Raw genomic sequence first — 25501 nt, 5'->3', positions numbered from 1 at the left:
GGCTTGTTTCACTATGGATACTGCCTCTGGGAGAACTTGCAGTTTATTTAGAGAGACAAAACCAATAAGCCTAAAACAGTTAGAGATATGAAATCAACATTACAGTTATAAGCCATATTGCGATGCAGCTTCAAAATGAAAATAGCTTATTGTTTTTCTTCTGATTACAGAAACCATGTTTCCTCTCAGTAAAATAATTCAAACATTACAGGATTGTATCGGGCAAGAGATGAACATTCCCCGCAATCTCATCGCTCTACCTAATTCCAGAAATAGCCACTTATAACTACCCTTTTGTGTCTTAGGTATGCACATGCACCATCTCACAAAATGAAATAAGTGTAAAAAAATTGGATCATACTATATATAATGTTATGTAATCTATTTTTTCTCCCACACAAACCCACAAACCAAGGAACCATTTGAAGGTAAAACTGCCCTTATGTTCTTCCTAAACCTTTATAAAGATGAATTCAATTCTTCTAGATAGATAAATGATTTCTTGGCCACTTGATATCCATCTAGCTCTAACTAGTTCAGGCACAATTACGTGAGTGTCCTAACACTGCTCATCATGTTATTTTGGGAATCCTCCCCTCTTACCATCCTTGCCAAAAGGTCATAGTTGGGTCACATGACAGGTTAGTGCCACTAGCCCACCTCTCTAGCACATGGCTCCATCCTCTTTCAAATCATTATCAAGATGTGCACATGTGTATGTGTGTATAAAACAAGTCAGGATTATTTAATGCAATTATCTGCAATAAATTCACTGGTTTAGGTGTACAGTGTGATCAGCTCTGGCAAATGTAAATGGTAGTATAATCACAAGAACACTCAAAATATAGAACACTGCCATTACCCCCATATAGCCTTCCTTTTACTTTGCATTTGATACCCTCCTCCCATTCCTGGCTGCAGGCCACCACTGCTCTATCTTCAGGACCTAGAATAATGCCTTTTCAAGGAAGTCATATAAATGGAATCATAAAGTCTGTGGTCTTTTGTGTCTGGCTTCATTCCCTTGGTGTAATGCTTTTGAGCTTTATCCGTGCTGTTGCCTGTGTCTGTAGCTTGTTGCTTTTTATTGCTGAGTAGTATTCCGTTGTATAAGTATACCCCACTTTGTTTATCCATTCACCAGTCACCCATGGTTGACATGTGAGTGTTTCCACTTTGGGGCTGTTATGAATAAAGCTTCTACGAACAGCCACTTCCTGACCTTTGTGTTGGACATATTTTATATTTTCCTTACATAAATAACTAGAAGTGGAATTGTTGGAAGGTATGCTCAGTGTATGTTTAACTTTCTAGGAAATTGCCAAGCTGTCTTCCAGGTGGCTGCACCTTTTGCATTCCAGATCCTCATCAGTAACATCAGCCTTTGAGTCTAGTCATTCTAGTGAGGTATAGTGGATGTCCATGTGGTCTTGTTTTGCATTACCATGATGACTCATGATGTTGAGTTTTCATATGCATATTATCCATTCATATATATTTTTTGGAAAAATAAGTTCTTTCTCTATTTTTAAAAATTGAGTTGTTTGCCTTCCTGTAATTGAGTTGTAAGGTTTCTTCACGTATATCAGACACAAGTCCTATGTCGGATATACATGTATCTGATATTGTCCCATAACTTTTGGATGCTCTGTTGTGTTTCTTTCTTGTACTCCACCCAGTGGAGGCTTGGTGGAAAGAGCTGATGAGTGGGTGTGGCCCCCCTTGGGGGCCTCCCTTGAGTCTGGGCTCCCAGGGAGCCTCACTGTCATGCTGGCCTACACATGGCCTTTAAGAATTTGGTAAAATTTCTGTTTTTTTTCTTCTTATCCACTCATATAACTACCACCTCTTTTGTCCCATTTTCTGCCAAAGATGAAATATTTCTTATGTGCTGTCTCTCCTTGGAGGGGCTTCTCATCCTTTGACATTCAGTTCACCAGAGGGTCTTAGGACCACAGGTTTCTCAGAGGATAATTTTTAAAATATAGTTTTCTTGATGCTCTGACTTTTTGTTGGTTTGTTTGTTTGTTACAACGAGAGCAACATCATCTTGCTTTCTGTATCTTAAGCAGAAGTGGAACTGCCTCCATCCTCCCTGTGAACGTGAGGGAAGAATTTCATTGCTGGCACCACTAGAGTCAGTCAGTGTGGGCCCAGGAAGCCCTCTGTGCTCCCAGAGGGCTTCCTGGGCCCACACTTTCAGAGAGGAGAGGCTAGAGTTTGGGCCTGTCTGTGGCCTCCATCATGAATGACCTGGTTGCCAGGGTCAAGGGCACTTCTAGTTTTCCTCGTCCTCCTCTGTAATACCACTGGGGGAGTATCTTTCTCTCATCCTTGCTAAAGGTTTTTCATGAAGCCCCCATATGTGATATCTCTCCAGCCTATTTCACTTTTCTTTCACTTCCTAAGGGCTCTTCCCTTTGGACATTTAGCCTAAGTTCTGCTGGGGCTTGTTTTCAGAAAGTACAACTTTCACCAAATGCTTAATTCCCTGTGCAAATGCTCCTGGGCTGAGATTTTCAGTTATCCCATGTCTCAGAGTGAGTCCCCTCCCCTCTCCTATAGAGCACATCTGGAGCCTCAAGAGTGGCCCTGGCCCCTTTCTCCGTAGATATATCTAATCTGATGGTCATCTCCTATGGTTCATACTCTACAAGGCCTGCCCTTAGTAATCCTGATGTACTGGAATTCCCAAAATGAATTCTCAAAGTAGGCCTTCCTTCAAGTACCCTGGCTACAAACATTAATATCCTATCCTCAGATGCTTGCACTCTGCTTCCAAGATGCCCTGTTTGTGTCTAAGCATGTTGTCCTTGCATTTAGTCAAAGTTTAAAATGTGCAATTTCCTGACTGAAATCAGTGCTGGCTGAATCCCCCGGTGCACGCTGATTCAAGATGTGGGGTCCCCCTTCACCCCACCCCCACCCAAGGTTCTGATTCTTTGAAACATACACCAGACAGTTTTGTTTTCCAATAAAAATGGACCAAGGAATAAAAGCTAATAGAGGGCTTATTATTTCAGAAAAGCCCATGTACTGACATGATGATAAACCCATGTGCCATCATACTGAATCCTGTATGCCAGCCGAAGACGTCTGCACTCGGCTGATGACAATCACTCACTGGTCAATGAGGATACAGCTCAGATGGAGCTCCAACTATGGCTGTGAGACCTGACTGGCATGGTCATAAAAACTTCACTTCCAGCCTCCAGTGCTCTCTTGAGACAAGCTTACCACCAAAGTATTGCTCACTCAGTTGCGAAATGTGACGATAGAGGTTATTGATCTATTGTCTTGTTGGATATAGCTAAGTATAAGATTTGGGGGTAAGCAAACCTACCTTCCTTCTTCCCTTCCTCTCCCCTCCCAAGGAATTGGCAAGGCTCAATGTATGAAGCTGGTCATATTCTGGGCTGCACAGCAGTTGGATTGCCTCTTTTCTCCTTCCCCTCTCAGCCCCCGCCATGAAAAGAGGACCGGCACTTTACGACACCTCTATAACTAGACGACAGACCACAAAGCCCGATCTTCCAAAGGAGGTCTGTCTCATTTAGGGTTAATAGTCCTGCATTTAATAAGGACAGGCCACAGAGTCCCAAACCCCTACATCTCACAACTCAAACGCAAACATGAAGAACACCCTGATGGACTCAGGAAATATATTTTCCTGAGACCAGTGGTTTATGAAATTTATTCTCCAATTGGCTGATCTCTTGAACGGTTGTTTGTCATCATCAGATTTTGAAACCATTTATCCCCTTTCAAGTGATGATTGTGCTGTAACCTCTGGCTCCATCCACGCTTCCGGTCTGGGTAGAGCAGATCTTGGCAATGAATGAAAACCATAGCTGTCTTATCAAATAGCGGCAGTTCTCGTTTTGTTTAACAGTGCTGGAAATTAGTTTTTCAGGCACTGTTCTTGACAGGTCAGCTGTCAAAAGTGGGTTTCTGTGGCCATAAATTCATTGATCCCATAAACAAAATGCTGTCTGCAAAATACAAGAGGAAGTCAGAGTAGATGCACTTATGTACAAATGAAATGGTCTGCAGCTGTATGACTAAGTGTCAGGACTTCTTTGGGTGAAAGGTTTTTCTGGCTTCCCATTTATCAAGCCTATCAGCCTCATTTGGCTTTTATTATCTGAATTTTTTTCTCCAGCATTCTGATCCGGGAGCCCCAGCTGTCCTCAGGAGGGAGGCAGAACACAGTCTCTCCTAATCTTGATGGGCTGCAAGTTTGGGAATCCATTTAAAGGCTTTATTTTATTTTTAAAAATTTCCACTTCAGTCTTTTAAACAAAAGATTTTGTTTGAAAAGGATTGTGACTTTCTCTGCTCTGGTCTTACATATTGGGTGCTCAGAGGGATGGCCTCACTCAAATGAAGGTTTACCACTCTGATCTTAAGATCTGGACAAGAGCCAAGGCTTTGTGGAAATAGGGAGATTCACTCAGCCTAGGGCACTCGGCTTCAGGCTGATGTGAGGGAATAATACACTTTCCTGCCCAACTCGAAGGCTCCCAGATCCTGGAACATGGTTACTTTGATGTGTTTGAAGGCAGAATTTTGGTTTCTCTTTGAAGTATTTTTTCTTTCTTTGTTAGAGTACAGGATGCCTGAAGGCCAGGGAGAGAGAAGTGAGTACTGAAAACCAATAAACTAAAAAACCTTTAAGCCCTAAGTACTTTCAGACAAAAGAAATAGGAATAATAATAACAGGTTGGAGGAATTTTTTTTTTCTTTCTCTCATGAAGTTGCACTTTGATTTAAATGACTTTGCCTTAGGATGGTCTGAATAGTAACTAATAGGATTTGATGCCTCCCGCCCCTCTTCCTTAGTGGAGGAAGACTGCCTGTCTTCATGGAGCTGGGCCCCAGGAGGGGCCACTGCCCTGTCTCCAAACCCAAACAGGCTCATGGGGCCCTACACAATCTTGGAGGTGTCTTAGAATGTGAGATGCTGTCCTGAAAGACCTTGCAATGTGCCTCTTCTAGGAGATGGGCACCTCGGCCATAGCTCCTTGCAGCCAGAGAACTGATGTATTCCATATTAAGTTCTGACTCTTAGACTGGCCTTGACCTACCGATAGATAATTTGACTCTGATTGCTTCCTTCCATTCAGCCCTCAATCATACAAGCGCATGTGACAGGATTTTGCTTTGTCACCTGTGCTAGCTATTTTTATCAAAAGCGTATTTTCCTTTTTGTGAAAGTAATGACAAACCTGTTAAAAACATAGGAAAGTGTAAAAAAAGTGATCATGGTTATTCATAATTCTACCACCAAGATAAATCCAAATATTACATTTAAACACATTTCCTCCCGTTTTAACCACTGCCTTTAAAAAAAGACATAATTAAGGTCGCATTGTACACACCTTTTAATATCTTGATTCTTTACTTTGTGATTATTATTTAAGTTATTTTATTACATATTATTTCAAAACTATTTTCTCCTTTGAACAGCCCCTCAACATGGTAGGCAGGGAAGGTATTTTTATTCCATTTTATAGATAGGAAAATGGAATCTCAGTGAAGTTTGATTTATTCAAAAATATTTGTTGCCTCTTGTGATTTAAGTACTGTGCTGTAAAATGTGCTGAGGTCACTCAGGTAAGTGGTGGAAACACACCTAGAACATAGTTATATTGGCTCATAAACATATGCTAATTTAATACCTCCAAGTTCCCAAACTATACCAGTAATAGGGAGCTGATCGTCTAGAGGAGAAATGGCATTCAGGGCAAGGTTAGAAACTCTGAGCAAGGCAAGGTCCAATCCAAGTGCCCAAGACTCTAGACAGTTTATGAAGACAGGGTTTGGATCCCGGGGAACAGGGTAAGAAACCCAAATAGCACAGCGGAATCACAGACTTAGGTCTAGAATGGAAGACACTGAAGATCATTTCTACTGCAGCTTTGTATCGATGGTGGAGATTGAACTAAACATTTTCATTAGTTGGGAGGAATGTATCATACTAATCATACCAATGTAACATCTTAACAACAGGGGCAACTGGGTGTGGGGTATATGGACGGTCTCTGCATAACCTCTGTGACTTCTCTGTGAATCTAAAACTACTACTATCTAAACTACTATTTTTTTGAGAAATTGAGTAAGAGTTTACCAGACCCAGCCAGAGAGAAATGGCATTCCAGGGGGAAGAAACTGGATGTAAAGAGTCAGGAGGGAACACCATGCGCTTGAGAAAGGTGAGGAATTTGGTGGGGTTGGAGTGAACTGAAGCTGCCAGTCAAGGTTGGATCTCGATCAGGAAGGCCTTTTCATTTAGGCCAAGTTTAAAAGTGTTAGCCTTTATTCTTTAAGAAATAGGAAGTAATTAGAAAGTTTTAATTAACATAGTTTGTATTTGAGTTTATGATAAATATCAGCACAGTGGAGGAGGGCTATTAAGAGAGAGAGGTTGGGGTAACAGGGGGGAGGCTGTTGCAGTACTTTGGGGCAGAGGTGCTGCTGCCTTGAGCCAGGCAGTGGGCTAGAAGCAGAGGATGGCGAGGACAGGGATGGAGAGGCAGAGCATTTCTCACAGCTGAGCTAAAACCCTAGAAGGACAGGGCTTTATCCCAACTGTTTTTCCTGCTTCCATTCCCATGACTGATTACAATTCCAATAGAAAGACAGGTAAAGCCGGTTGATCAATGCCAAGCAGAGCCTCATTCCAGGTGCTCATCCAAACCAGGGCAGCACAAAGTCGAGATGCCCCTTCACCAGTGCCAAGGAGGTTGGGCAGCAGGTGTTATGAATTCAAGTCCTGGTACAGAGCAGAATATCCAGTCCCTGGAGCTGACATGTCATCTTTGCTTCCATTGTGACTCTGTAAGTCACTGAGGTAGTAAAGGGGACCTTCATAACACCACCCAACCCAGGGGGTGCAGCAGATCACACATAGAGTTAAGCAGCCCCAGTGCCTGGGCTAAACAGTTATGGGGATGAGATGCAGGCTGCCCAAATACACACCATGAGTCCCCTGAGTCTGATATCGAAGGGTCCAAAGAATGCAGGGAGTCAACACCTTGACTCTGTCTGAGTTTGTCTTTTCCCTTTGACCAGCATTTGAATCTGGCTGCAGGAATTGATCCCAAGTCCCAGGGCTATTTCCTGAGACCCCATAGGGAAATAGCCATGAAGTTTCCTTCTCACTATACCAGTTCCAAGAGTGTGGCATCTTTGATGTCCTTGAACAGGACTTTGGATAGATCTTAACTTTGTCCTTCACTGCAGTGCCCCTCAAATTAATGAGTGGTGACTGTGGGGAGTTCCTCAGAGTATGTGACTGTGCTCTTAACTAAGTGATTTATTCATCACTTCCAGGCATCCTATTATCTAGGGTGAAGTGGGTTTTAGCTTGTATCATGTTGGAAGTGATGGCAGGAGGTTCCAGGTTCCTTTAAACTGGTTCTAGAACCACATATCTCATTCTGATGTTCCTGCTTTAGGCCTCAGGGTTCTAGTATCTTCCAGGTAGAGCGCCCCCACAGATTCTGGAACTGTGGCCTCATAGTCAAGGCCCCGGGTGCCGACCTTGCTGCAGATGTCAGGGCTATGGGAAATGCTGGGAGAGTAGAAGCGTCCGTAAGCGGCACTATTGGTGGCTCCTTTAGGGCATCTGGTGGCACTTTTCCACAAAGGGGTGGTTCTTTTGCTCAGCCTAACTGGGGGTCTTGTGGGTTTTCCCTGACGAAGGGTAGGTGCTACCTGTGACAGTCTGAATTTTAACCCCTTGGTACTGAACTGATGGTCCATGTGTCAGCAGCAGCAGCACGTGGGAGCTTGTTAGACAGGAATAATCTCAGGTCCCAGAATCAGAAAGTGCATGCAAAATCCCTGGGTGATTTGTCTGCATATTAAGGTTTGAAGATCACTGCTTTCATCTGTAACAGTGGTTCACAATCCTGGCTGTGCATTAGAATCACCTGGGGAGCTAAACGATCCGTATCCAGTCCACTACTGACCAGTTAAATCAGACTCTCGGGCAGGGGGGCAGGCTTCAGTTTGTTTTAAAAGCCCTCTTAAGAGATTCTAATATGCAGCTACGTCAGAGGCCCAGTGACCTAGAAGAGCAGAGGTTTTCAACAAGGATCTCTGGAGAAGCATTAACATTCCTCATGTCCAAGTGCTGAGACCCTAATTATGTTGGCTTTAGATGGGGCCAATATCTGTATCTTTTTACATCTCACCAATTAATGATTGAGAATCACTGATCGGACAAAGGGTTCATCGTTGTTGCTCAGGCCCTGCAGGGAGGCAGGGAAGGGAAGCAGTCCCAAGAGCATCTGTGTCTCCAGTTGTTTCTGAGCCAGGATAGGGTCTCCTTGACCATCTTAGATGGTCTTAGATAGTCTTAAATGCATCTATTGGACAGATCCTGCAGGCTCAGGAGGATATGGCAGACCCAGAGCACATGTATTCTTGGCCTCTACCTGCCTATCAGGGAAAATTATGAAGTTTGCACTACAGTGAAGGCAGTGAGCTCTCGGTCCTGTTTGCGTTTGGCATCAGGGTGTAAGACAAGCTGTAAACTTGGGTCTTTGTTACCTGCTTCACTTTTCAGTCTCATCCTGCTCTGGTGATGGAAGCAGCTGATCTCAAGGACCTTCTGGCCTGGGCAAGTCAAAGGAGTATTAAAGAAAGAGGGCACTTTGTGCGAGACACAGTGACATGGCCTCAGTAGGTGGACAATAAAATTGGACATAAATGTTCTTTCCAGAAACAAGTTCCTACCAATTGGTTTCATTTCAAGGATGAGGCAAGTCCTCAAGATCCAGATGAGCTGCTGGAGGAAGTGGAGCTCTATCTGTCACACCTTTATTCTTTCTAAGGTTGTAAGATGGCTCTTGCTCTCTGGGAAACTCCTAGGGCTGTTGTCCACCTATCTGCCTGATTCAGGAGCCCAGTTTAGGAGTCGATTCCTAAGGTTTGCACAGGTGCCCGTTCTGTGCCTCACACTCCCTTTTTCCTTCACAGCTGGCGACATGGGACTCGGAGAAGGGCCTGAATGGCAGCCTGCAGGAGAGGCCCATGGGCAGTCGCCTCCAAGGACTGACTCTCAAAGTGGTGACTGTCTTGGTAGGATCATGGGCATATGGGGGAGGTCTGCCATTCAGGCTTTGAGTCAGAGGCTTCTCTCTGTTTGGCTTGATGCTGGGTTTAGAGAGAAGGGGATCTTAAGTAGTGGCTTGAGCTTTCATAAGGCCTTTCACTCAAACAATTTTATGAATACTGAAGGGAGAGTGAGATTGGAGATTCTGCCCCAGGGCCTCTGAGACCTTCCATGGGAGGTCACTGGACTGCTCTAGAGAAGGACCACTAATCCGGATCCAGTGCTGAGCTCCAGAGTGGGAATAACAACTCTACTTGTTCTTGGATGTAAACGATCTTGGCCTACTGGTGGTCCTTAGGAGAGCTTTGCTGGTAGCTAGAGTCCCCAGAAGGATGTTGGAGGACATCCTTCCAGAACCCAATACCACTGATGGGCCCATGTGACACAGAGTTCATAATGAAGACCATTTGTTGCAATTTCTCTGCATGGTTGTCCTGGAATCAGAGACTTTTACATATTTAAGATACCTTAGAAGCATCTTCCTTTCCATTTCTTTCTTCACCTCTTTAGAACCGTAGGAGACATTTTACATTTATCTCTTATTAGCTGGTCAGACATGGTCCAAACATTCCCCTCTGTCCCAGCAGCACTGGCGTCTCTTGGTTCTAGAAGCCTTTGGCAGCCGCGTTTCCGCATTCCCCATATGCCCACCAGGAATAAACATTATACCTTATTTCCCCCCAAAATTAAATTAATGAGATGTAGTCTCTGGGGCTGTTGCCAAAAACCTCCTTCTTGTTCAGTTTCACAGGGTGGTGGTGGGGAAGCCTGAGATGTTTTCCAGATGATCACGTGCCCTACAAGAGCACATGTGACACAGCACAAAATGTGTGAATGTGCACATGGCCTGGCTTTGGACTTTCGGACCGTGGGGTTTAATACTATCCTGTCCTTGATGTGCAGTAGGGCCTTGTCCTGTGACTCAACATCCATTTTCTAGTACAATCTGATAGATGTATTACTGTCTTCCTTCAATCCAGTATCACAGAGCTCTATTTTCATTTAATATCCTGGATGAGAGGTATCCACATTTCTTATGTGGGTCCTGAAGAATTATGGCATTTCCAAAGGACAGAGTCCTCAATGTCACAAATGAAGGAATGAAAACAAGCCATGCTATTCTGGGAGATGGGGCTCTGGGCCGAGTCTGGGATGACACAGGACAAATAAATCTGTTCCTCCATCAATATGCTGGTTGGAGGGATTTTCCTGTGCCCTGTATCCTGAGTGTCCACAAACTGCTTTAGAAAAAGGCAGAGAGGTTCAGGCTCCAGGCCTAAATTGGGTAAATACAATGCACATGTCCACAAACGTTCTGAAATTATGGTTCATCGGATTGGTCTCTCTAATAATACCCTGGAAAGATGTGTGTTAATGAACCTGTGATTTAGTTGAAGAATATTCCATTTTGTTGTCCTCAGGAAGAGCCTTTTGTGATGGTGGCTGAGAACATCCTTGGACAGCCCAAGCGCTACAAAGGGTTCTCCATCGATGTCCTGGATGCACTGGCCAAGGCTCTGGGCTTCAAATATGAGATTTACCAGGCCCCCGATGGCAGGTACGGTCACCAGCTCCATAACACCTCCTGGAACGGGATGATCGGGGAGCTCATCAGCAAGGTAGGTCCCCAAAGCATGTCCATGGGGAGGGGTACCCCAGTCTGCCTCTGGGGTGATGTCTAAATTGGGCCCATTATGAAGCTGGAACCTTGGGACCAGCTAGACAGACCACAGTTACCACTCTCCACACACTAAGGATCTCTTTTCCTCCACCCCCCTCCTCCCTGCTATACCCATTTTTGCTCTTTTATTTTCTAATTCGCTGGCACTTTGTGTTTTCCTTCTGTGCCCATTGCTCTCATTCCTTTGAAACGTGTCCACTGTGCCTGTTCTGTAATCCACACTTCATGAAATCCACTCCCACATTCGGGCTGCAATAGGAACCCAATTCTCCCGAGGGGTGGTTGGGGGGACTGGTGAATGCTTATTCTCTTCTTCAAGGCCCACAAATGGGCGTGCATATTGTGTGTGTCCACATGCATGTGTGTAGGTGAATGAGTGTGTGGGTGTGTCTGCATTGCTATGTATAAGTGATACGGCATTCCCCAGCTCCTCAGATTAATTTCAAATCATTAATCTTCCTCCTTCCTGTAGAACCTGGGTCATCATTTAGATTCATGGCGTGAGGCCAATTTGCTGTGTCCCCATCCTTGCCCCTTCCGTCTTATGACCTCTAGGTCATTTCCTGACAACCATTTACATTGGTGGATCTGCTCAAGCCCTCCGTCTCCAGTATTACTGTTGCCATCAATCTTGATGTTTCTGACATCCCTACGGACCGCCCTGGGCTTCGAGTGCTTTGATCCCTTCACCTCCAGTGACCTTTGAGGACCTGCCGCCATGCATCCTGTTAGCGTCTTGCATGTCACTATCACTGTCCCACTCCATGACTAAATCCTGTCGTCCTTCTGACTCTTTCTGGCCTTTGTTCCTAAAACACAGGTCCTCTGCTTTATAACCCATGAATGCAGACACAAGGCTTATATTCTCTCTGGTTTCTCCTAAGCTTAAACAAACAAACAAACAAAACACACACAACAACTTTATTGTGGAAAAAGTTATATATCAAATTCACCCATTTCAGATGTATCATTCAATGATTGCTAGGAAATCTAGTGAGTTGTGCAACCTTCACCATATCTAGTTTTACAGTACTTCCATCACCCCAATGAGATCCCTCATATTCATTTACAGTTAATCCCATTCCCAACCCCAGCCAGAGGCAACCTTTAATCTACTTTCTAGCTCTATAGATTTGCTTTTGCAAACATTTACTATAAACGGAGTCATACCATATGTGGTCTTTTGTGTCTGGCCCTTTTCACTTGGCACATGTATTTGAGGTTCATTCTTCTCTAAGATTTCTGCGCCCTTCTGATACTGCATCCTTTCCTGGTGTGTCCTCTGTGGTTGTCCAGATAAACCCCTGTTCCCTTCATCCTTTACGATTCTCCTAAATTATTCTTGATTTCTTGTTACATTGAAACCCTGACCTGGTTCTATTATCTACCCTCTGACTCTGACACCCAGCTTGCTGTATGCAATTAGAGGAGAAAATCACAAATTTGTCCAGATGGATGTATGAACAATGTGTGGCCTCCCAACTCAACTGGGCCTTCAGGACAGTTCCTTAACATGTCCTTTATTGGACCCCTTGGCTACATTCCTTAGAGACTGTTTCAAAACTTTATCTTTCTCCTCAAGCAACCTAATAATCTTCTATCTTAAATTAGAAAACAAAGTGCTCCTATATTAGGGAAAGAAATGGAGACATCTGGGCATGAGATTCTACTTCAACTTCCTATGAAGTTCATATCTGCAGACACGTGCCCTCGCCTCCAGTTTCGGGGTAGGGGGAGTGTTTTTCCTCCTCTTACAGCTCACCCCTCCACCAGCATCACGAGTCGACTCTCTTGTGCCTCCTCTGGACCTGGTTTCATAAATTAGTTTCCCTCCATCCTATGTTGTTAACCTATCCTGATCCCCTAGATTTCTTCCTCTGCCATTAAATATGCTCCAAACTTAAACAAAACAAAAACAAAACAGACAAACAAATAAACCAAAAAAACCAGAAAACCTCCCTGGATCGTGGGTTTCTGAGAAGAGAAGCAAGAACCAGAGATGCAAATGTGGCAAGTCTGAGATCTCTGACACGGTCACCTCCACCATTTTTTCTCTTTACTCTAGGTATGTTGTTGGATTTCACAGTTTAGAAGTCAGTATATTTGCCCCTCTAGCCCGCATATTGGACCTGATAAAATCCTTCTATATAGTTTTCCCCAATTTGAATATGTAGTTTGGATCAGCTGTCACAACTGGTCATTCTAAAATAAACCTAGCTCTGACGATGCCTCCTACTTAAGAGACCCCAGAGCCAAGATAGAGATGATCACTGTACATTTTAAGGCTCTTATGTTAACATCCACCTAGGCATAAGGATCCTAGTCTCCACCAGTCTTGGCAGCTTTAACCTCACAATCTAGTTCCATCTTAATGGGGTCTTGGGTGCCCAACTAGCTCAGTTAGTAGAGCATGAGACTATTAATGGGTCTTTGTCTATTTATTTTTAAAGGTATTTTTAATTTATTTATTTTATTTATTTATTTTTGGCTGCTTTGGGTCTTTGTTGCTGCTTGTGGGCTTTCTCTAGTTGCGGTGAGCGGGGGCTACTCTTCATTGCGGTGCACGGGCTTCTCATTGTGGTGGCTTCTCTTGTTGCAGAGCACAGGCTCTAGGCACCTGGACTTCAGGAGTTGTGGCTTGCGGGCTCTAAAGTGCAGGCTCAGTAGTTGTGGAGCACGGGCTTAGTTGCTCCGTGGCATGTGGGATCTTCCCGGACCAGGGCTCGAACCCGTGTCCCCTGCATTGGCAGGTGGATTCTTAACCACTGCACCAGCAGGGAAGCCCTCTTTGTCTATTTTTAAATTAAGCTCATCTTGGAAAGCAAAAATCTTGGGAGGTACTTCTGAGGTCGCAGCACAGGATGCCCAGAGAGCCCCTTCACAGCTTGGCTTTACTAAAGGACAAAGCAGCCCATCTGTCTGAGAAGCCATGAGTTAAGGCAGGCAGAAGATCAAAGGAAGTGGATGACCCCTTTCTTCTTGGAGGATGTTACTCTCTGGCATAGAGTCTGCATATAAAACAATCTAGGCCTGATACACTAATGAGATTCAAGGTAGTTGTATACTCATCATATAACTTCTAAAGTGTTTTAGAAAAGAGAGACACTTGTGTGGGCTAATGACGTTTGGAGAGGTTTGATGGAAAAATGGAGTGTCCCTGTGGCCTTGAAGTATAGGAAGGATGTAGATAAGGCCAGAAGAAGATAGAAGGGAGTTGGGGCGGGGATGGGGGTGGGCGATAAGAGGGAAATACCAGCAAAAGAAAGGAGATAGTTCACTAAGGGGACTGTTAAGAAAATGAAGAAAAACTGTAATTCACACAGGAATGAAGATGGTTATAGACTCTTTCCTTCAGAAGTGGTTTCCAGGAGCTTTTAGGGTTTGGGAGAGAAATTTGTAAGGTGAAAGAGGTAATAACAGACACCTTAGTGCTGGATTTTCCTTACAACATTCAAAGTCACGAGGTGTCAACTCTCGAATCCATTTCCTCTGAACTGAACAACCCAAAGGGCAGAGGACAGGCCTTGACCCAGGGTAGAACCCAGTGGTAAACTGAGGACTGCTGTCTGATGAGATGGGTTTGCCTTTCAGAGAGCGGACCTAGCCATCTCCGCCATCACCATCACCCCAGAGAGGGAGAGTGTGGTGGACTTCAGCAAGCGGTACATGGACTACTCGGTGGGGATCCTCATCAAGAAGCCCGAGGAGAAAATCAGCATCTTCTCCCTTTTTGCTCCTTTTGATTTTGCCGTGTGGGCCTGCATTGCAGCAGCCATCCCTGTGGTTGGCGTGCTGATATTTGTGTTGAACCGGATACAGGCCGTGAGGGCTCAGAGTGCTGCCCAGCCCAGGCCATCTGCTTCTGCCACCTTAAACAGTGCCATCTGGATCGTCTACGGAGCCTTCGTACAGCAAGGTACCCTCCTGGTTTCTCAATGTTGGAAGAGCCCCAGGGGCTTGGAAGAACTTGTCCGTTGGCGAAGTTCTTGGACGCATTTTGCCAAAGTCATTTGAAATGCAATTTTATTTAATCTCTAAGGTAGTCCTAATGTCATGCTGCTCCCAGTTTCTCTGAGTAATACCAGATAGGAACTAAATGAGATGACAACAGGGAACTTAACTTCAAGTCCTGATTTTCCACTTTAGATAAAATTAACCTCCGAGTTCTGCTTTGCACTTTCCTTGCCTCCCACATTAGATTGATTGTTATGCAGACAGGGTTGTCAGATGAAACTCTATCTTGTTTAAATTTGAAGTCTTAATGGGATAAAAAAATCAAAATTGTTTTGCAATCATCTAAGAGGTACTCCAGCCATTCTTGAGATACAAAGTCTCCTGTCTCTGAGAAGTCTGGATAGCACTTGGGGAGTTACAGGATTGTGCAGTTTTGACTGGAAACAACAAATTGCAAAGTTCCTAATGTGAGTCCTAGCCTTATTTGCACCATGGCAAATGTATGCATTACTTGCTTGAGAGGTTATGTAAGAATAGTCAGTGAGGAGTTTTCTTCTGCTACCACCTAAGGGACCAAGGAGAAACAACTGGCCTCAAAGAGGCAGCTTCTGACTACAAATCACATGCAGTGATTTCTGAAAATCATAGGAAAAAAAAAAAGTCATCTAATGAGGGCTGAGTAATAATAAAAGTGATATGGTGCATCTCATTTCTTAAAAGAAAGCCAGGAAATCCTCCAGGTAGGAGGTAATTTTACATTTACAGAATTCCTGAGACTGTTCCATGTGAATTTAAAATGGAAAGGGACATTACATAGGGTTGCAGCCCTGAAAGTTCTCAACACAGTGAGGTAGAATCTTCTAACTAGAAGATTTTGATATTCGGAACTCTACTGTTGGCATTTTGACAAACATCCTGTCACTGAAAATGCCAATCCTAGCTTTTCCGTATTTTGTGGTCTGCCATCCCTTTCCAAGATTGGTGGTCCTAGCATTTTCTCCCCAGAATTGTCAGAGCCCACCATAACCAGCCGGCAGTCACTTTCCTGATCCCCAGCTCACCACCAGGGGTGGTTCCCTATGCCTGGCCGCAGGGCAGAGAATTTCTCTGGAGATGCAAGCAAGAGCAGAAGCCCAGGACCAATCCCCTTTGCCTGCCTCCTGCAGGTGGTGAATCCTCAGCGAACTCCATGGCCATGCGAATCGTGATGGGCAGCTGGTGGCTCTTCACCCTCATTGTGTGCTCCTCCTACACAGCCAATCTTGCTGCATTCCTCACAGTGTCCAGGATGGATAACCCCATAAGGTAAGATCCATTACTCCTTCCAGAAGGCTGTAAAGAGAGGATGCAAACCTAGCCAGGGCAGCCTGGTGTCAAGGAGGCAGAGATGGACTTAGATTCCAGATCTGCAATTTGATGACAGTAAATCTTTAATGCATGAGGAGCATCACTCCTGTTGTGTTTTATTTCATGCACAATTAAACGGTGTATAAATTCATTAAATAATAGTTCTTTGAACATTTAAATTCTGCTTGTAAGACTAATAAATCAAAACATTAAAAATTAACAAATTAAAAGTCCTCAGACCTTTCAGTATTGATTACAAACTTAATCAAAATTTTTAAACATTTAATTAAAATTAATTAAAACCACAAGTCTAATATATTTTTCCAATCTTCAAACATCTAAAAATTGTTTTTAAAAACATGCCAGTTATCACAGTGATTAGAAAATTTGTCACTTACAGTTACAAAATTGTAAAATTATTGAAACCGAGGACTAAAAATGTTTCATTTTAACCAAAATGTTAAAAATATGGCGTAAAAGAATTAGTTCAACATAGTGAAATAACTTGGAAATGCCTTTGCTTTATAGTCAGATTCTCACATACTGTGTGAATTACAAAAGAGCTTGGACAAAGTGAATGTCTGTTAGATATGTCATCGCTGAACTGACCAAAGGCAAAGATATAGTCCGTACTTCCTTGGGTGCAATACCCTCTTCAGTATCACCTCTTACTTGATCCCTGATTATGGTTTTCTGTGTCCCTGCCTTCAGTAATTTCTCCTTTAATTCATCATACTTACTATCATCATATTGATTCTTTTGATCCATAGCCCTGTAATCAAGTCATCCATACTCAACCAGCTTCTGTAGCTCCCAACTGCCTATTTGAAAGAGGTCAGATTCCTTGATTAGGATTCAGAATTCAGAATGACATTATCTAGTCTTTATTTTAATTGACATTTTATTGAGATAATTATAGATTCACATGCAATTATAATTAGTAATGCAGAGAGGTCTCATAATATCTTTTAACAAGTTTGCCCCAATGGTAACATTTTGCAAAACCAGGATATTAATGTTGATACAATTGACTGATTCTATTCAGATTTCTCATTTGTACTTGCCCTCATTTCTATATGTGTGTGTGTGTGTGTGTGCATTTGATTCTACACAATCTTATCGTATGTGTAGATTTGTATTGTTCTTTTATAACCACACTCACCTCCTTTGCACTTCTTCCCCTCCAGTCCTGTTCTTAACACCTGGAAAACACTAATGTGTTCTCCACCTCTAAAATTTTGTTGTTTCAAGTATGTTATATAAATTGAATCACACTTTTGGGATTGACTTTTTCTTTCAGTATAATTCTCTGGAGATTCATTCAAATTGTTATGTGTATTAATAGTTCATTGCTTCTTTTTGCTTGGTAGAAGCCAGTGTAACACAGTTTATTTAACAATCCACCCATTGAAGGACATCTGGGTTGTTTCCAGTTTTGGGCAATTATGAATAAAGCCACTGTGAACATTTGTGGGTAGGTTTTTGTGTGAACATGTTTTTATTAATATGTGATACATATCCAAGAATGTAATTGCTGCATCTGTGGTAATAGCATGTTGTTTTATTAAAAAACGATCAAACTGCTTTCTAGTGACTGTACCATTTTACATTACTAGGAATGTAGGAATGATCCAGTTTCTTTGCATCTTTGCCAATATTTAGTGTTGTCACTGTTTTTTATTTTACTATTCTGATAGGCATGGTGAGATAGCTCATTGTGGTTTTGTGTTTCCCTAACGACTAGTTATATTGAATACCTTTTTTTTTTTTTTAACTTTTTCTTTCTTTTTTTGTTTTTTTAACTTTTTCTTTTTTTTTTTTAATTTTTATTTATTTATTTATGGCTGTGTTGGGTCTTCGTTTCTGTGCGAGGGCTTTCTCTAGTTGCGGCAAGCGGGGGCCACTCTTCATCGCGGTGCGCGGGCCTCTCACTATCACGGCCTCTCTTGTTGCGGAGCACAGGCTCCAGACGCGCAGGCTCAGTAATTGTGGCTCACGGGCCTAGTTGCTCCGTGGTATGTGGGATCTTCCCAGACCAGGGCTCGAACCCGTGTCCCCTGCATTGGCAGGCAGATTCTCAACCACTGCGCCACCAGGGAAGCCCTTGAATACCTTTTCATGTGCTTATTTCTATCTGTGTATTCTCTTTGGTGAAATACCTCTTCATGTGTTTTGCCCATTTTCTCACTGGATTGTTAATGTTGAGTTTTGAAAGTTCTTTATATATTTTAGACACTGGTTTCTTGCCAGATGTGTGGTTTGCAAATATTTTCCCCCACTCTGAAGTTTGTTTTATCAACCTCTTATCAAGGTCTTTCACAAAGAGGAGTTTTTAATTCTTATGAGGTCTAATTTATAAATTTATTCTTTTGTGGATCATGCTTTCGGTGTCAAGTCTAACTCTTTGCCTAGCCCTAGACCCTGAAGATAATCTGGGATTGTTTGTTTGTTTGTTTGCTTGTTTTTCTAAAAGTTTTTTAGTTTTACATTTTACATTTTGGTCCACAATCAGTTTTGAGTTAATTTTTGTATAAGGTGTGAAGTTTGAGTTCTCTTTTTTTTTTTTTTTTGGCTATGGATGTCCAATTGCTATAGCACCACTTATTAATTTAATTGCTATTTAAGTTTGTCCGAAATCAGTTGAACATATTTATGTGGATCTATTTCTGGGTTCTCTATTCATTCCATTGATCTATGTGCTGATTCCTTTGCCAATAGCACATTGTCTTGATTACTGTGGCTGCACAGTAAGCCTTAATACTGAGCATAGTGATTCCTCCCATTTTATTGTTCTTTGTCAAGATTGTTTTAACTATTCTGGGACCTGCATTTTCCATACAAATTTTAGAATAAGTTTGTCTATGGCTATATAAAAAAATTCTGTGGTTTTGACAGGAATTGCATTAATTATAGTTATAATTGCTTTAAGCCAAAAGATCATGATTTGCTGAGAATATTTATCATGAATGGGTACTAGATTTTGCCAGGTGCTTTTTTTACATTACTTGCCATAATTATATGCTTTTTCTTCTTTAACTTATTAATATGGTAGATTAAATTGATTGTTTTTTCAAATGTATATCTTGAATGAATCTCACTTTGTCATGGTCTATGATTCTTTTCATATATTGTTGAATTCTGTTCACTGATATTCTGGTTGAGGATTTTTGCATCTGAACTTAGAAGAAATATTGGTTTGTACTTTTATTTGTAGTGTCTTTGTGTGGTTTTGATATCAGGGTAACACTGGCCTCATAAAGTGATTTAGGAAATCATCTTCTATTTTTTGGAAGAGATTATGTAAAATTGCTGTTAATTCATCTTTAAGTGTTTGGCATTATTCTCCAGGGAAACCATCCAGGCATGGAGATTTCATATTTTTGGAGCTTTTAGATTGTGAATTAAATTTTTCATAGCTATAGGGCAATTCATATTGTCTGTTTCATCAAGTCTAGTTGGTTTATAGTGTTGTTCATGTTTTCATTTACTTGTTGATCTTCTGCCTTGTTGTTCTATCAATTACTGAAAGTGGGATATTGAAGTCTCCAACTATTTTTGTAGACCTGCCTCTTTCTCCCTTCAATTTTATCAATTTCTCTTCATGTGTTACATGTGTATATGTTTATAATTGTAATTGTTATATATTCTTATTGATGGCTGTTTTATCATTATATAATGTTCTTTGTGTCTCATAAAATTTTTGTTTTAAAGTCTACTTTTTCTGATCATTAGCATAGCCACTCCACTTCTCTTTTGATTATTGTTTGTACAGAATATTTTTTCTATCCTTTTATATCATTTCAATCTATCTGTCTCTGAATCTAAAGCGAGTAGCTTCTACACAGCAAATAGTTGAATTGTGGTTTTTAATTCAATCTACCACTGTCTACATTGTAATCAGAAAGTTTAATCCATTTATATATTTAATGTAATTAGTGATAAAGAAGACTTCACTTCTCCCATTTTGCTATTCATTTTATATACGTCTTACATCTTTTTTGTTCATTTTCTCCATTACTGCCTTATTTTGTGTTAAGTAGATATGTTTTGCATACCATTTTAATTACCTTAATGTTTCTTTTACTATATATTTTTTGAGTTATATTCTTAGTGGTTACCCTAGGCATTACAATTAATATCTTAGTTTATAGCAATTTAACTTGGATTAATACTACCTTATTTTAATAGTGTACAAAAACTTTGCTCCTATATTATTCTGTTCCACTGCACCCCTGCCCCAACAACTCATTTTTGAAGCTGTCTGATCCCTTCCTTTTTAGGAGCTAATTAGTTTTTTTTCCAATTTATTCAATGGATAGTCTTCTAAAGTTAGTTTTTAAATTGTTATTTTTTGGTATTTTACTTACTGAATAAACTTCATTTTTTTAAAAAAAACAAATTTACCTAGATATTAGAATATATTATTAAAATGCATGTTTGTTGTTTTTTTATTTTTGTTTTTAAAATTGGGGTAAAATATGCATAACATAAATTTTATCATTTTAATCATTTTAAGTGTACAATTCAGTGTCATTAAGTATAATCACAGTGTTCTGCAAATATCACTACTATCTCTAGATCACGTCATCTTGCAAATATATATACAATATTCTTTATTCCCCTCTTCCCCAGACCCTGGAAACCACCATTCTATTTTCTGTCTCTATCAATTTGACTCTCTAGGTACCTCATATAAGTGAAATAATACAGTTTTTGTCTTTTTATGACTGGTTTATTTCACTTAGCATGTCTTCAAGGTTCACCATTTTGTCATATGTGTCAGAATTTCCTTGCTTTTTAAAGATGAATAACATTTCATTGTATGTATATGCCACATTTTATTGATCTATTCATCTGTCCAGGAACATGGGTTACTTCCATCTTTTGGCTATTATTTAATAATGCTGCTATAAATATAGGCATAAAAATAGCTGTTCAAGTCCCTGCTTTCAGTATTTTTGGGTATATAGTCAGAAGTGGAATTGCTGGATCATATGGAAATTTTATGTTTAATAACGTTGAGGAGCTACCTTACCTTATTCCGCAGTAGCTGCACCATTTCACATTCCCACCAGCAAGACACAAGGATTCCAATTTCTTTAAATCCTCACCAACACTTGTTTTTATTTTGGTTTTTGTTTTTATTTTTGTAATAGCTATCCTAATGGGTATGAAGTGATCTCATTTTGGTTTTGATTTGCATTTCCCTCATGATTAGAGATGTTGAGCATATTTTCATGCGTTTATTTTCCATTTGTATACCTTCTTTATAGAAATTTCTATTCAAGTCCTTTGCCCATTTTTAATTGAGTTGTTTTTGTTTGTTTGTTACTGAGTTGTAGGAGATTTTTGTCTTCTGGATATTAATCCCTTACGAGATGTGTGATTTGCAAATACTTTCTCCCATTCCATGGGTTGCCTTTTCTTCCTGCTGATAGTGTCCTTGGATGCAGAATTTGTTTTTCTTTAATTTTGATGAAGTCCAAATTATCTATTTCTTTGTTGTTGTCATTGCCTTTGCTTTTGTTGTCATAACAAAGAAATCTTGACACCATTGTTGAAAATCATTTGACCACTTATGGGACAGTATTTCTATGTTGTCTATTCTATTCCATTTGTTTGTATGTCTGTCATCACGCCAGTTCCTCACTGTTTTGATTACTGTGGCTTGTAGTACATTTTAAATTCAGAAGTTTGAGATCTCCAACTTTGTTCTTTATCAAGATTGTTTTGGCTGTTTGGCATCCCTTGAGATTCCATATGAATTTTAGGGTGGATTTTTCTATTTCTGCAGAAATCATCATTGGAATTTTTTTTTAAATTTATTTATTTATGGCTGTGTTGGGTCTTCGTTTCTGTGCGAGGGCTTTCTCTAGTTGCGGCAAGCGGGGGCCACTCTTCATCGCGGTGCGCGGGCCTCTCACTATCACGGCCTCTCTTGTTGCGGAGCACAGGCTCCAGACGCGCAGGCTCAGTAATTGTGGCTCACGGGCCCAGTTGCTCCGCGGCATGTGGGATCCTCCCAGACCAGGGCTCGAACCCGTGTCCCCTGCATCGGCAGGCAGACTCTCAACCACTGCACCACCAGGGAAGCCCCATCATTGGAATTTTGATAGAGGTTGCATTGAATTTATAGATTGCTTTAGGTAGTATTGACATCATAACAATATTAAGTCTTCCAATCCATGAATACAGGATTCATTCCATTTATTTGTGTTTTAAATTTTTTTTCCAAAATTTTTAGTTTTTGGTGTACATGCCTTTTGCCTTTTTTTTTCTTCAGTATTTTATTCTTTTTGATATTATTGTAATTGGAATTGTTTTTGTAATTTCCCTTTCAGACTGTTCATTGTGAATGTATAGAAATGCAGCTGGGTTTTGTGCATTGATTTTTGTATCCTGAAACATTGCTTAATTAATTTGTTAGTTCTAATAGTTTTGTGTGTGTGTGTGCATATGTGTCTGTCTAATTTTAGCATTTTCTATGCATAAGGTCATGTCTGACAACAGAGATACTTTTACTTCTTCCTTTCCAATTTATTTCCAATTATTTCTTTTTCTTACCTAATTGTCTAACTATGATTTCTAGTACTATGTTGAGTACTACGTGGTAAAAGAAGATATCCTTGTCTTGTTCCTAACTTTAGAGAAAAGTCTTTCAGTCTTTCACCATTGAGTATGATGTTAGCTTTGGGTTTCTCAACCATTGTTATATTATGGTTGTTTCCTTTTATTCCTAGCTTGAGTTTTTATTATGAAAGGGTGCTGGATTTTTTCAAATGCTTTTCCTGCATTGAGATGATAATGTGGTTTGTATCTTCATTCTGTTAATGTGCTATATTACATTGATAAAATTTTTTATGTTGAACCATTCTTGCATTCCAGGAATAAATCCTTCTTGGTCATGGTACATAATCCTTTTAATATGCTGTTGAATTCAGTTTGCAAGTATTTCACTGAGAATTTTTGCATCAACATTCATTAGGAATATTGGTTTGTAGTTTTCTTTTTTTGTAGTGTCTTTTTTGGACTTTAGTATTAAGGTAATGCTGGCCTCGTAAAATGAATTAGGAAATATTCCCTCTTCTTGAATTTTTTTGGTAAGAGTTTGATGAAGATTGGTGTTTCTTCTTCTTTTTAAAAATTATTTATTTATTTATTTGGCTGCATTGGGTCTTCTTTGTTGCATGTGGGCTTTCTCTAGTTGCAGAGAGCAGGGGCTACTCTGTGTTGCCGTGCGCGGGCTTCTCATTGCGGTGGCTTCTCTTGTTGTGGAGCACAGCATGCTGGCTTCAGTAGTTGTGGCTTGGGGGCTCTAGAGCACAGGCTCAGTAGTTGTGGCACACGGACTTAGTTGCTCCATGGCATGTGGGATCTTCTCAGACCAGGGATTGAACCCGTGTCCCCTGCATTGGCAGGTGGATTCTTAACCACTGAGCTACCAGGGAAGTCCTGGTGTTTATTCTTCTTTAAATTGTAGAAGTCCACAGTGAAGCTATCTGGTCCTGAGCTTTTCTGATTAGATCCTGATTAGCTCTCCTTACTAGTTATAGGTCTATTCAGATATTGTTTCTTCATGATTCAGTCTTAGTAGGTTGTGCACTTCTAGAAATTTGTCCATTTTATCTAGGTAGACTATCTAATTTGTTGGAATACAGTTGACAGGTATTATGATATAAATACATTTGTTCTTACTGCTATCATGTTTACATGATTTTTAGGCATTCTTAATTACTTTCATAAAGTTTAACATTTAGTTACCATTGCTATTACTGTGTTTCTCCCACCACCTTCCCCCCACTAGAAATTAAGCATCCTCTTTTAACCTCCAGTGGTTTCCTTTAGGCTTCAATTTGCATGCACTGCTATTTCTCTTTCAGAATCAAGAGTGAAACCGTGTATTCATATCTCTTCCTATGTAAGAGGATAGTGGAATATCTTTTTTTCCTCTTCTTCCACCTACTCAATCATTTTTTTGGTTGATAGAATCTGAGATTTTAGACTCAGTTTACTCTGATTTTTTTCTTTTGTTATGTTTTTAAATCTTCTACGGTTTCTCTAAGATACATGTTTGGCATTTGCATTCTTTTGTTTTATCTCATCCATATTTATAGTCATTATTTGGACTGAATTCTATGTTCAAGATGTTTCAATGCTTGTTGAATACCTCTTTATTCTATGATTTAGCCATCATTCATTTCTTTATTTTAATGCATTTTTATTCTACTAGAATAGCTCTTTGAGCAATATATCTAGCAAGAGTGGTATGTTTTCTGGGACAGCATATCTGCGAATCTTTTTCTGTTGTATTTACACATGAATTGAACTTATCTGGGTGTAATATTCTTGTGTCACAACTTCTCCCCTTACTATTCTATAGAAGTTGCTCCATTGCCTGAATTCTATAGAATTTGTTCCCTTGCTCTTCTTGTATGTAATGCTACAGAGAAGCATAAGTATACCCCATTCACCTCCTTTCTCCTCTCCTCTTTCTTTACCTCTCTTCCCCTTCTTCCTCTGTTCTCTGTTCTCCCCTCTTTCTCTCCCCCCCGTTTCCATCATCTTCCCCTTCCTCCTTCCCTTTCCCTTCTCTTCCTCCTCTCCCTCCTATGCTTTCTGTCCTTCCTCTTCCTCCCTCTAGTTTAATCCTTCCTCCTCCTCCCTCCCATTCCTCTTTCTCCATATCCACATGAAAGCCTGCATGTGAATTTTTTATGGCAGTTTTCTTAAATTGTCAAAATGTGGCAACAACTAAGATGTCCTTAAAGAGGTAAAGTATAAGTAAACTGGAGTACATCCAGGTGATGGAATATTATTCAGTGCTAAAAAGAAAGGAACTATCAAGCCATGGAAAAACATGGAGGAACCTTAAATACATATTGACAAGTGAAAGCCTTATGATAAATAAATACAAATGTATGTATATATATATATATTTACAAATTTTATAATGTGTAGATTTATTTTATATATGTATATAAAGAGAGAGAGAGATGTATGGATTTTATGAAGACCTATGTATGTAAGTTTTAAGATATCTTTGTGGATAAAATGGGAAAAAATATGAGCAGGGCAGCGCTAGATATGTATTAGGCCAAATAAAGCCAACTTAACATATTTTTAATTGATCATGCTATTGGTGTTATATCTAAGAAGTCATGGCCAAACCCAAGGTGGATCAATTGCTCTTTGCAAACTGAACTTAAAGGCTTTTTACACATGGATCATCATCAATTTGGATGTGAAGATTCCATTTTTAAAATTAACTTATGGATAAAGACATTGAACAGGAATCATAAACAGTTGGATGTGACCTGAATTTACTTCCCAAGTTTGTGGGGTTTTTTGGTAGCATAGTGTTTTAAATATTTAAATTTGAATGACTTTGGTGGTGC

At 40.5% G+C, this 25501-nt stretch overlaps 1 protein-coding gene across 5 annotated transcripts in view; it reads left to right on the top strand.

The window, feature by feature from the left end:
* The window catches only part of GRID1 (glutamate ionotropic receptor delta type subunit 1), a 675078-nt gene that overhangs the window by 545251 nt on the left and 104326 nt on the right, over positions 1-25501 (top strand). For 4 of the 5 annotated variants that reach the window (XM_068548004.1, XM_068548008.1, XM_068548007.1 and 1 more), the window contains exons 9-12: positions 8989-9090; positions 10546-10743; positions 14397-14721; positions 15926-16064. In XM_068548004.1, coding sequence (XP_068404105.1) covers positions 8989-9090; positions 10546-10743; positions 14397-14721; positions 15926-16064 — 764 coding nt within the window. The remainder of the gene's footprint in view (positions 1-8988; positions 9091-10545; positions 10744-14396; positions 14722-15925; positions 16065-25501) is intronic. The other variant, XM_068548005.1, reaches the window with a different exon arrangement.

This window comes from Eschrichtius robustus, chromosome 7 (assembly GCF_028021215.1).
Source record: "Eschrichtius robustus isolate mEscRob2 chromosome 7, mEscRob2.pri, whole genome shotgun sequence".
NCBI classification, from domain to species: Eukaryota; Metazoa; Chordata; class Mammalia; order Artiodactyla; family Eschrichtiidae; genus Eschrichtius; species Eschrichtius robustus.
Note: the sequence above shows the minus strand (reverse complement) of the source record. Positions and strands in the feature narration are given on the sequence as shown.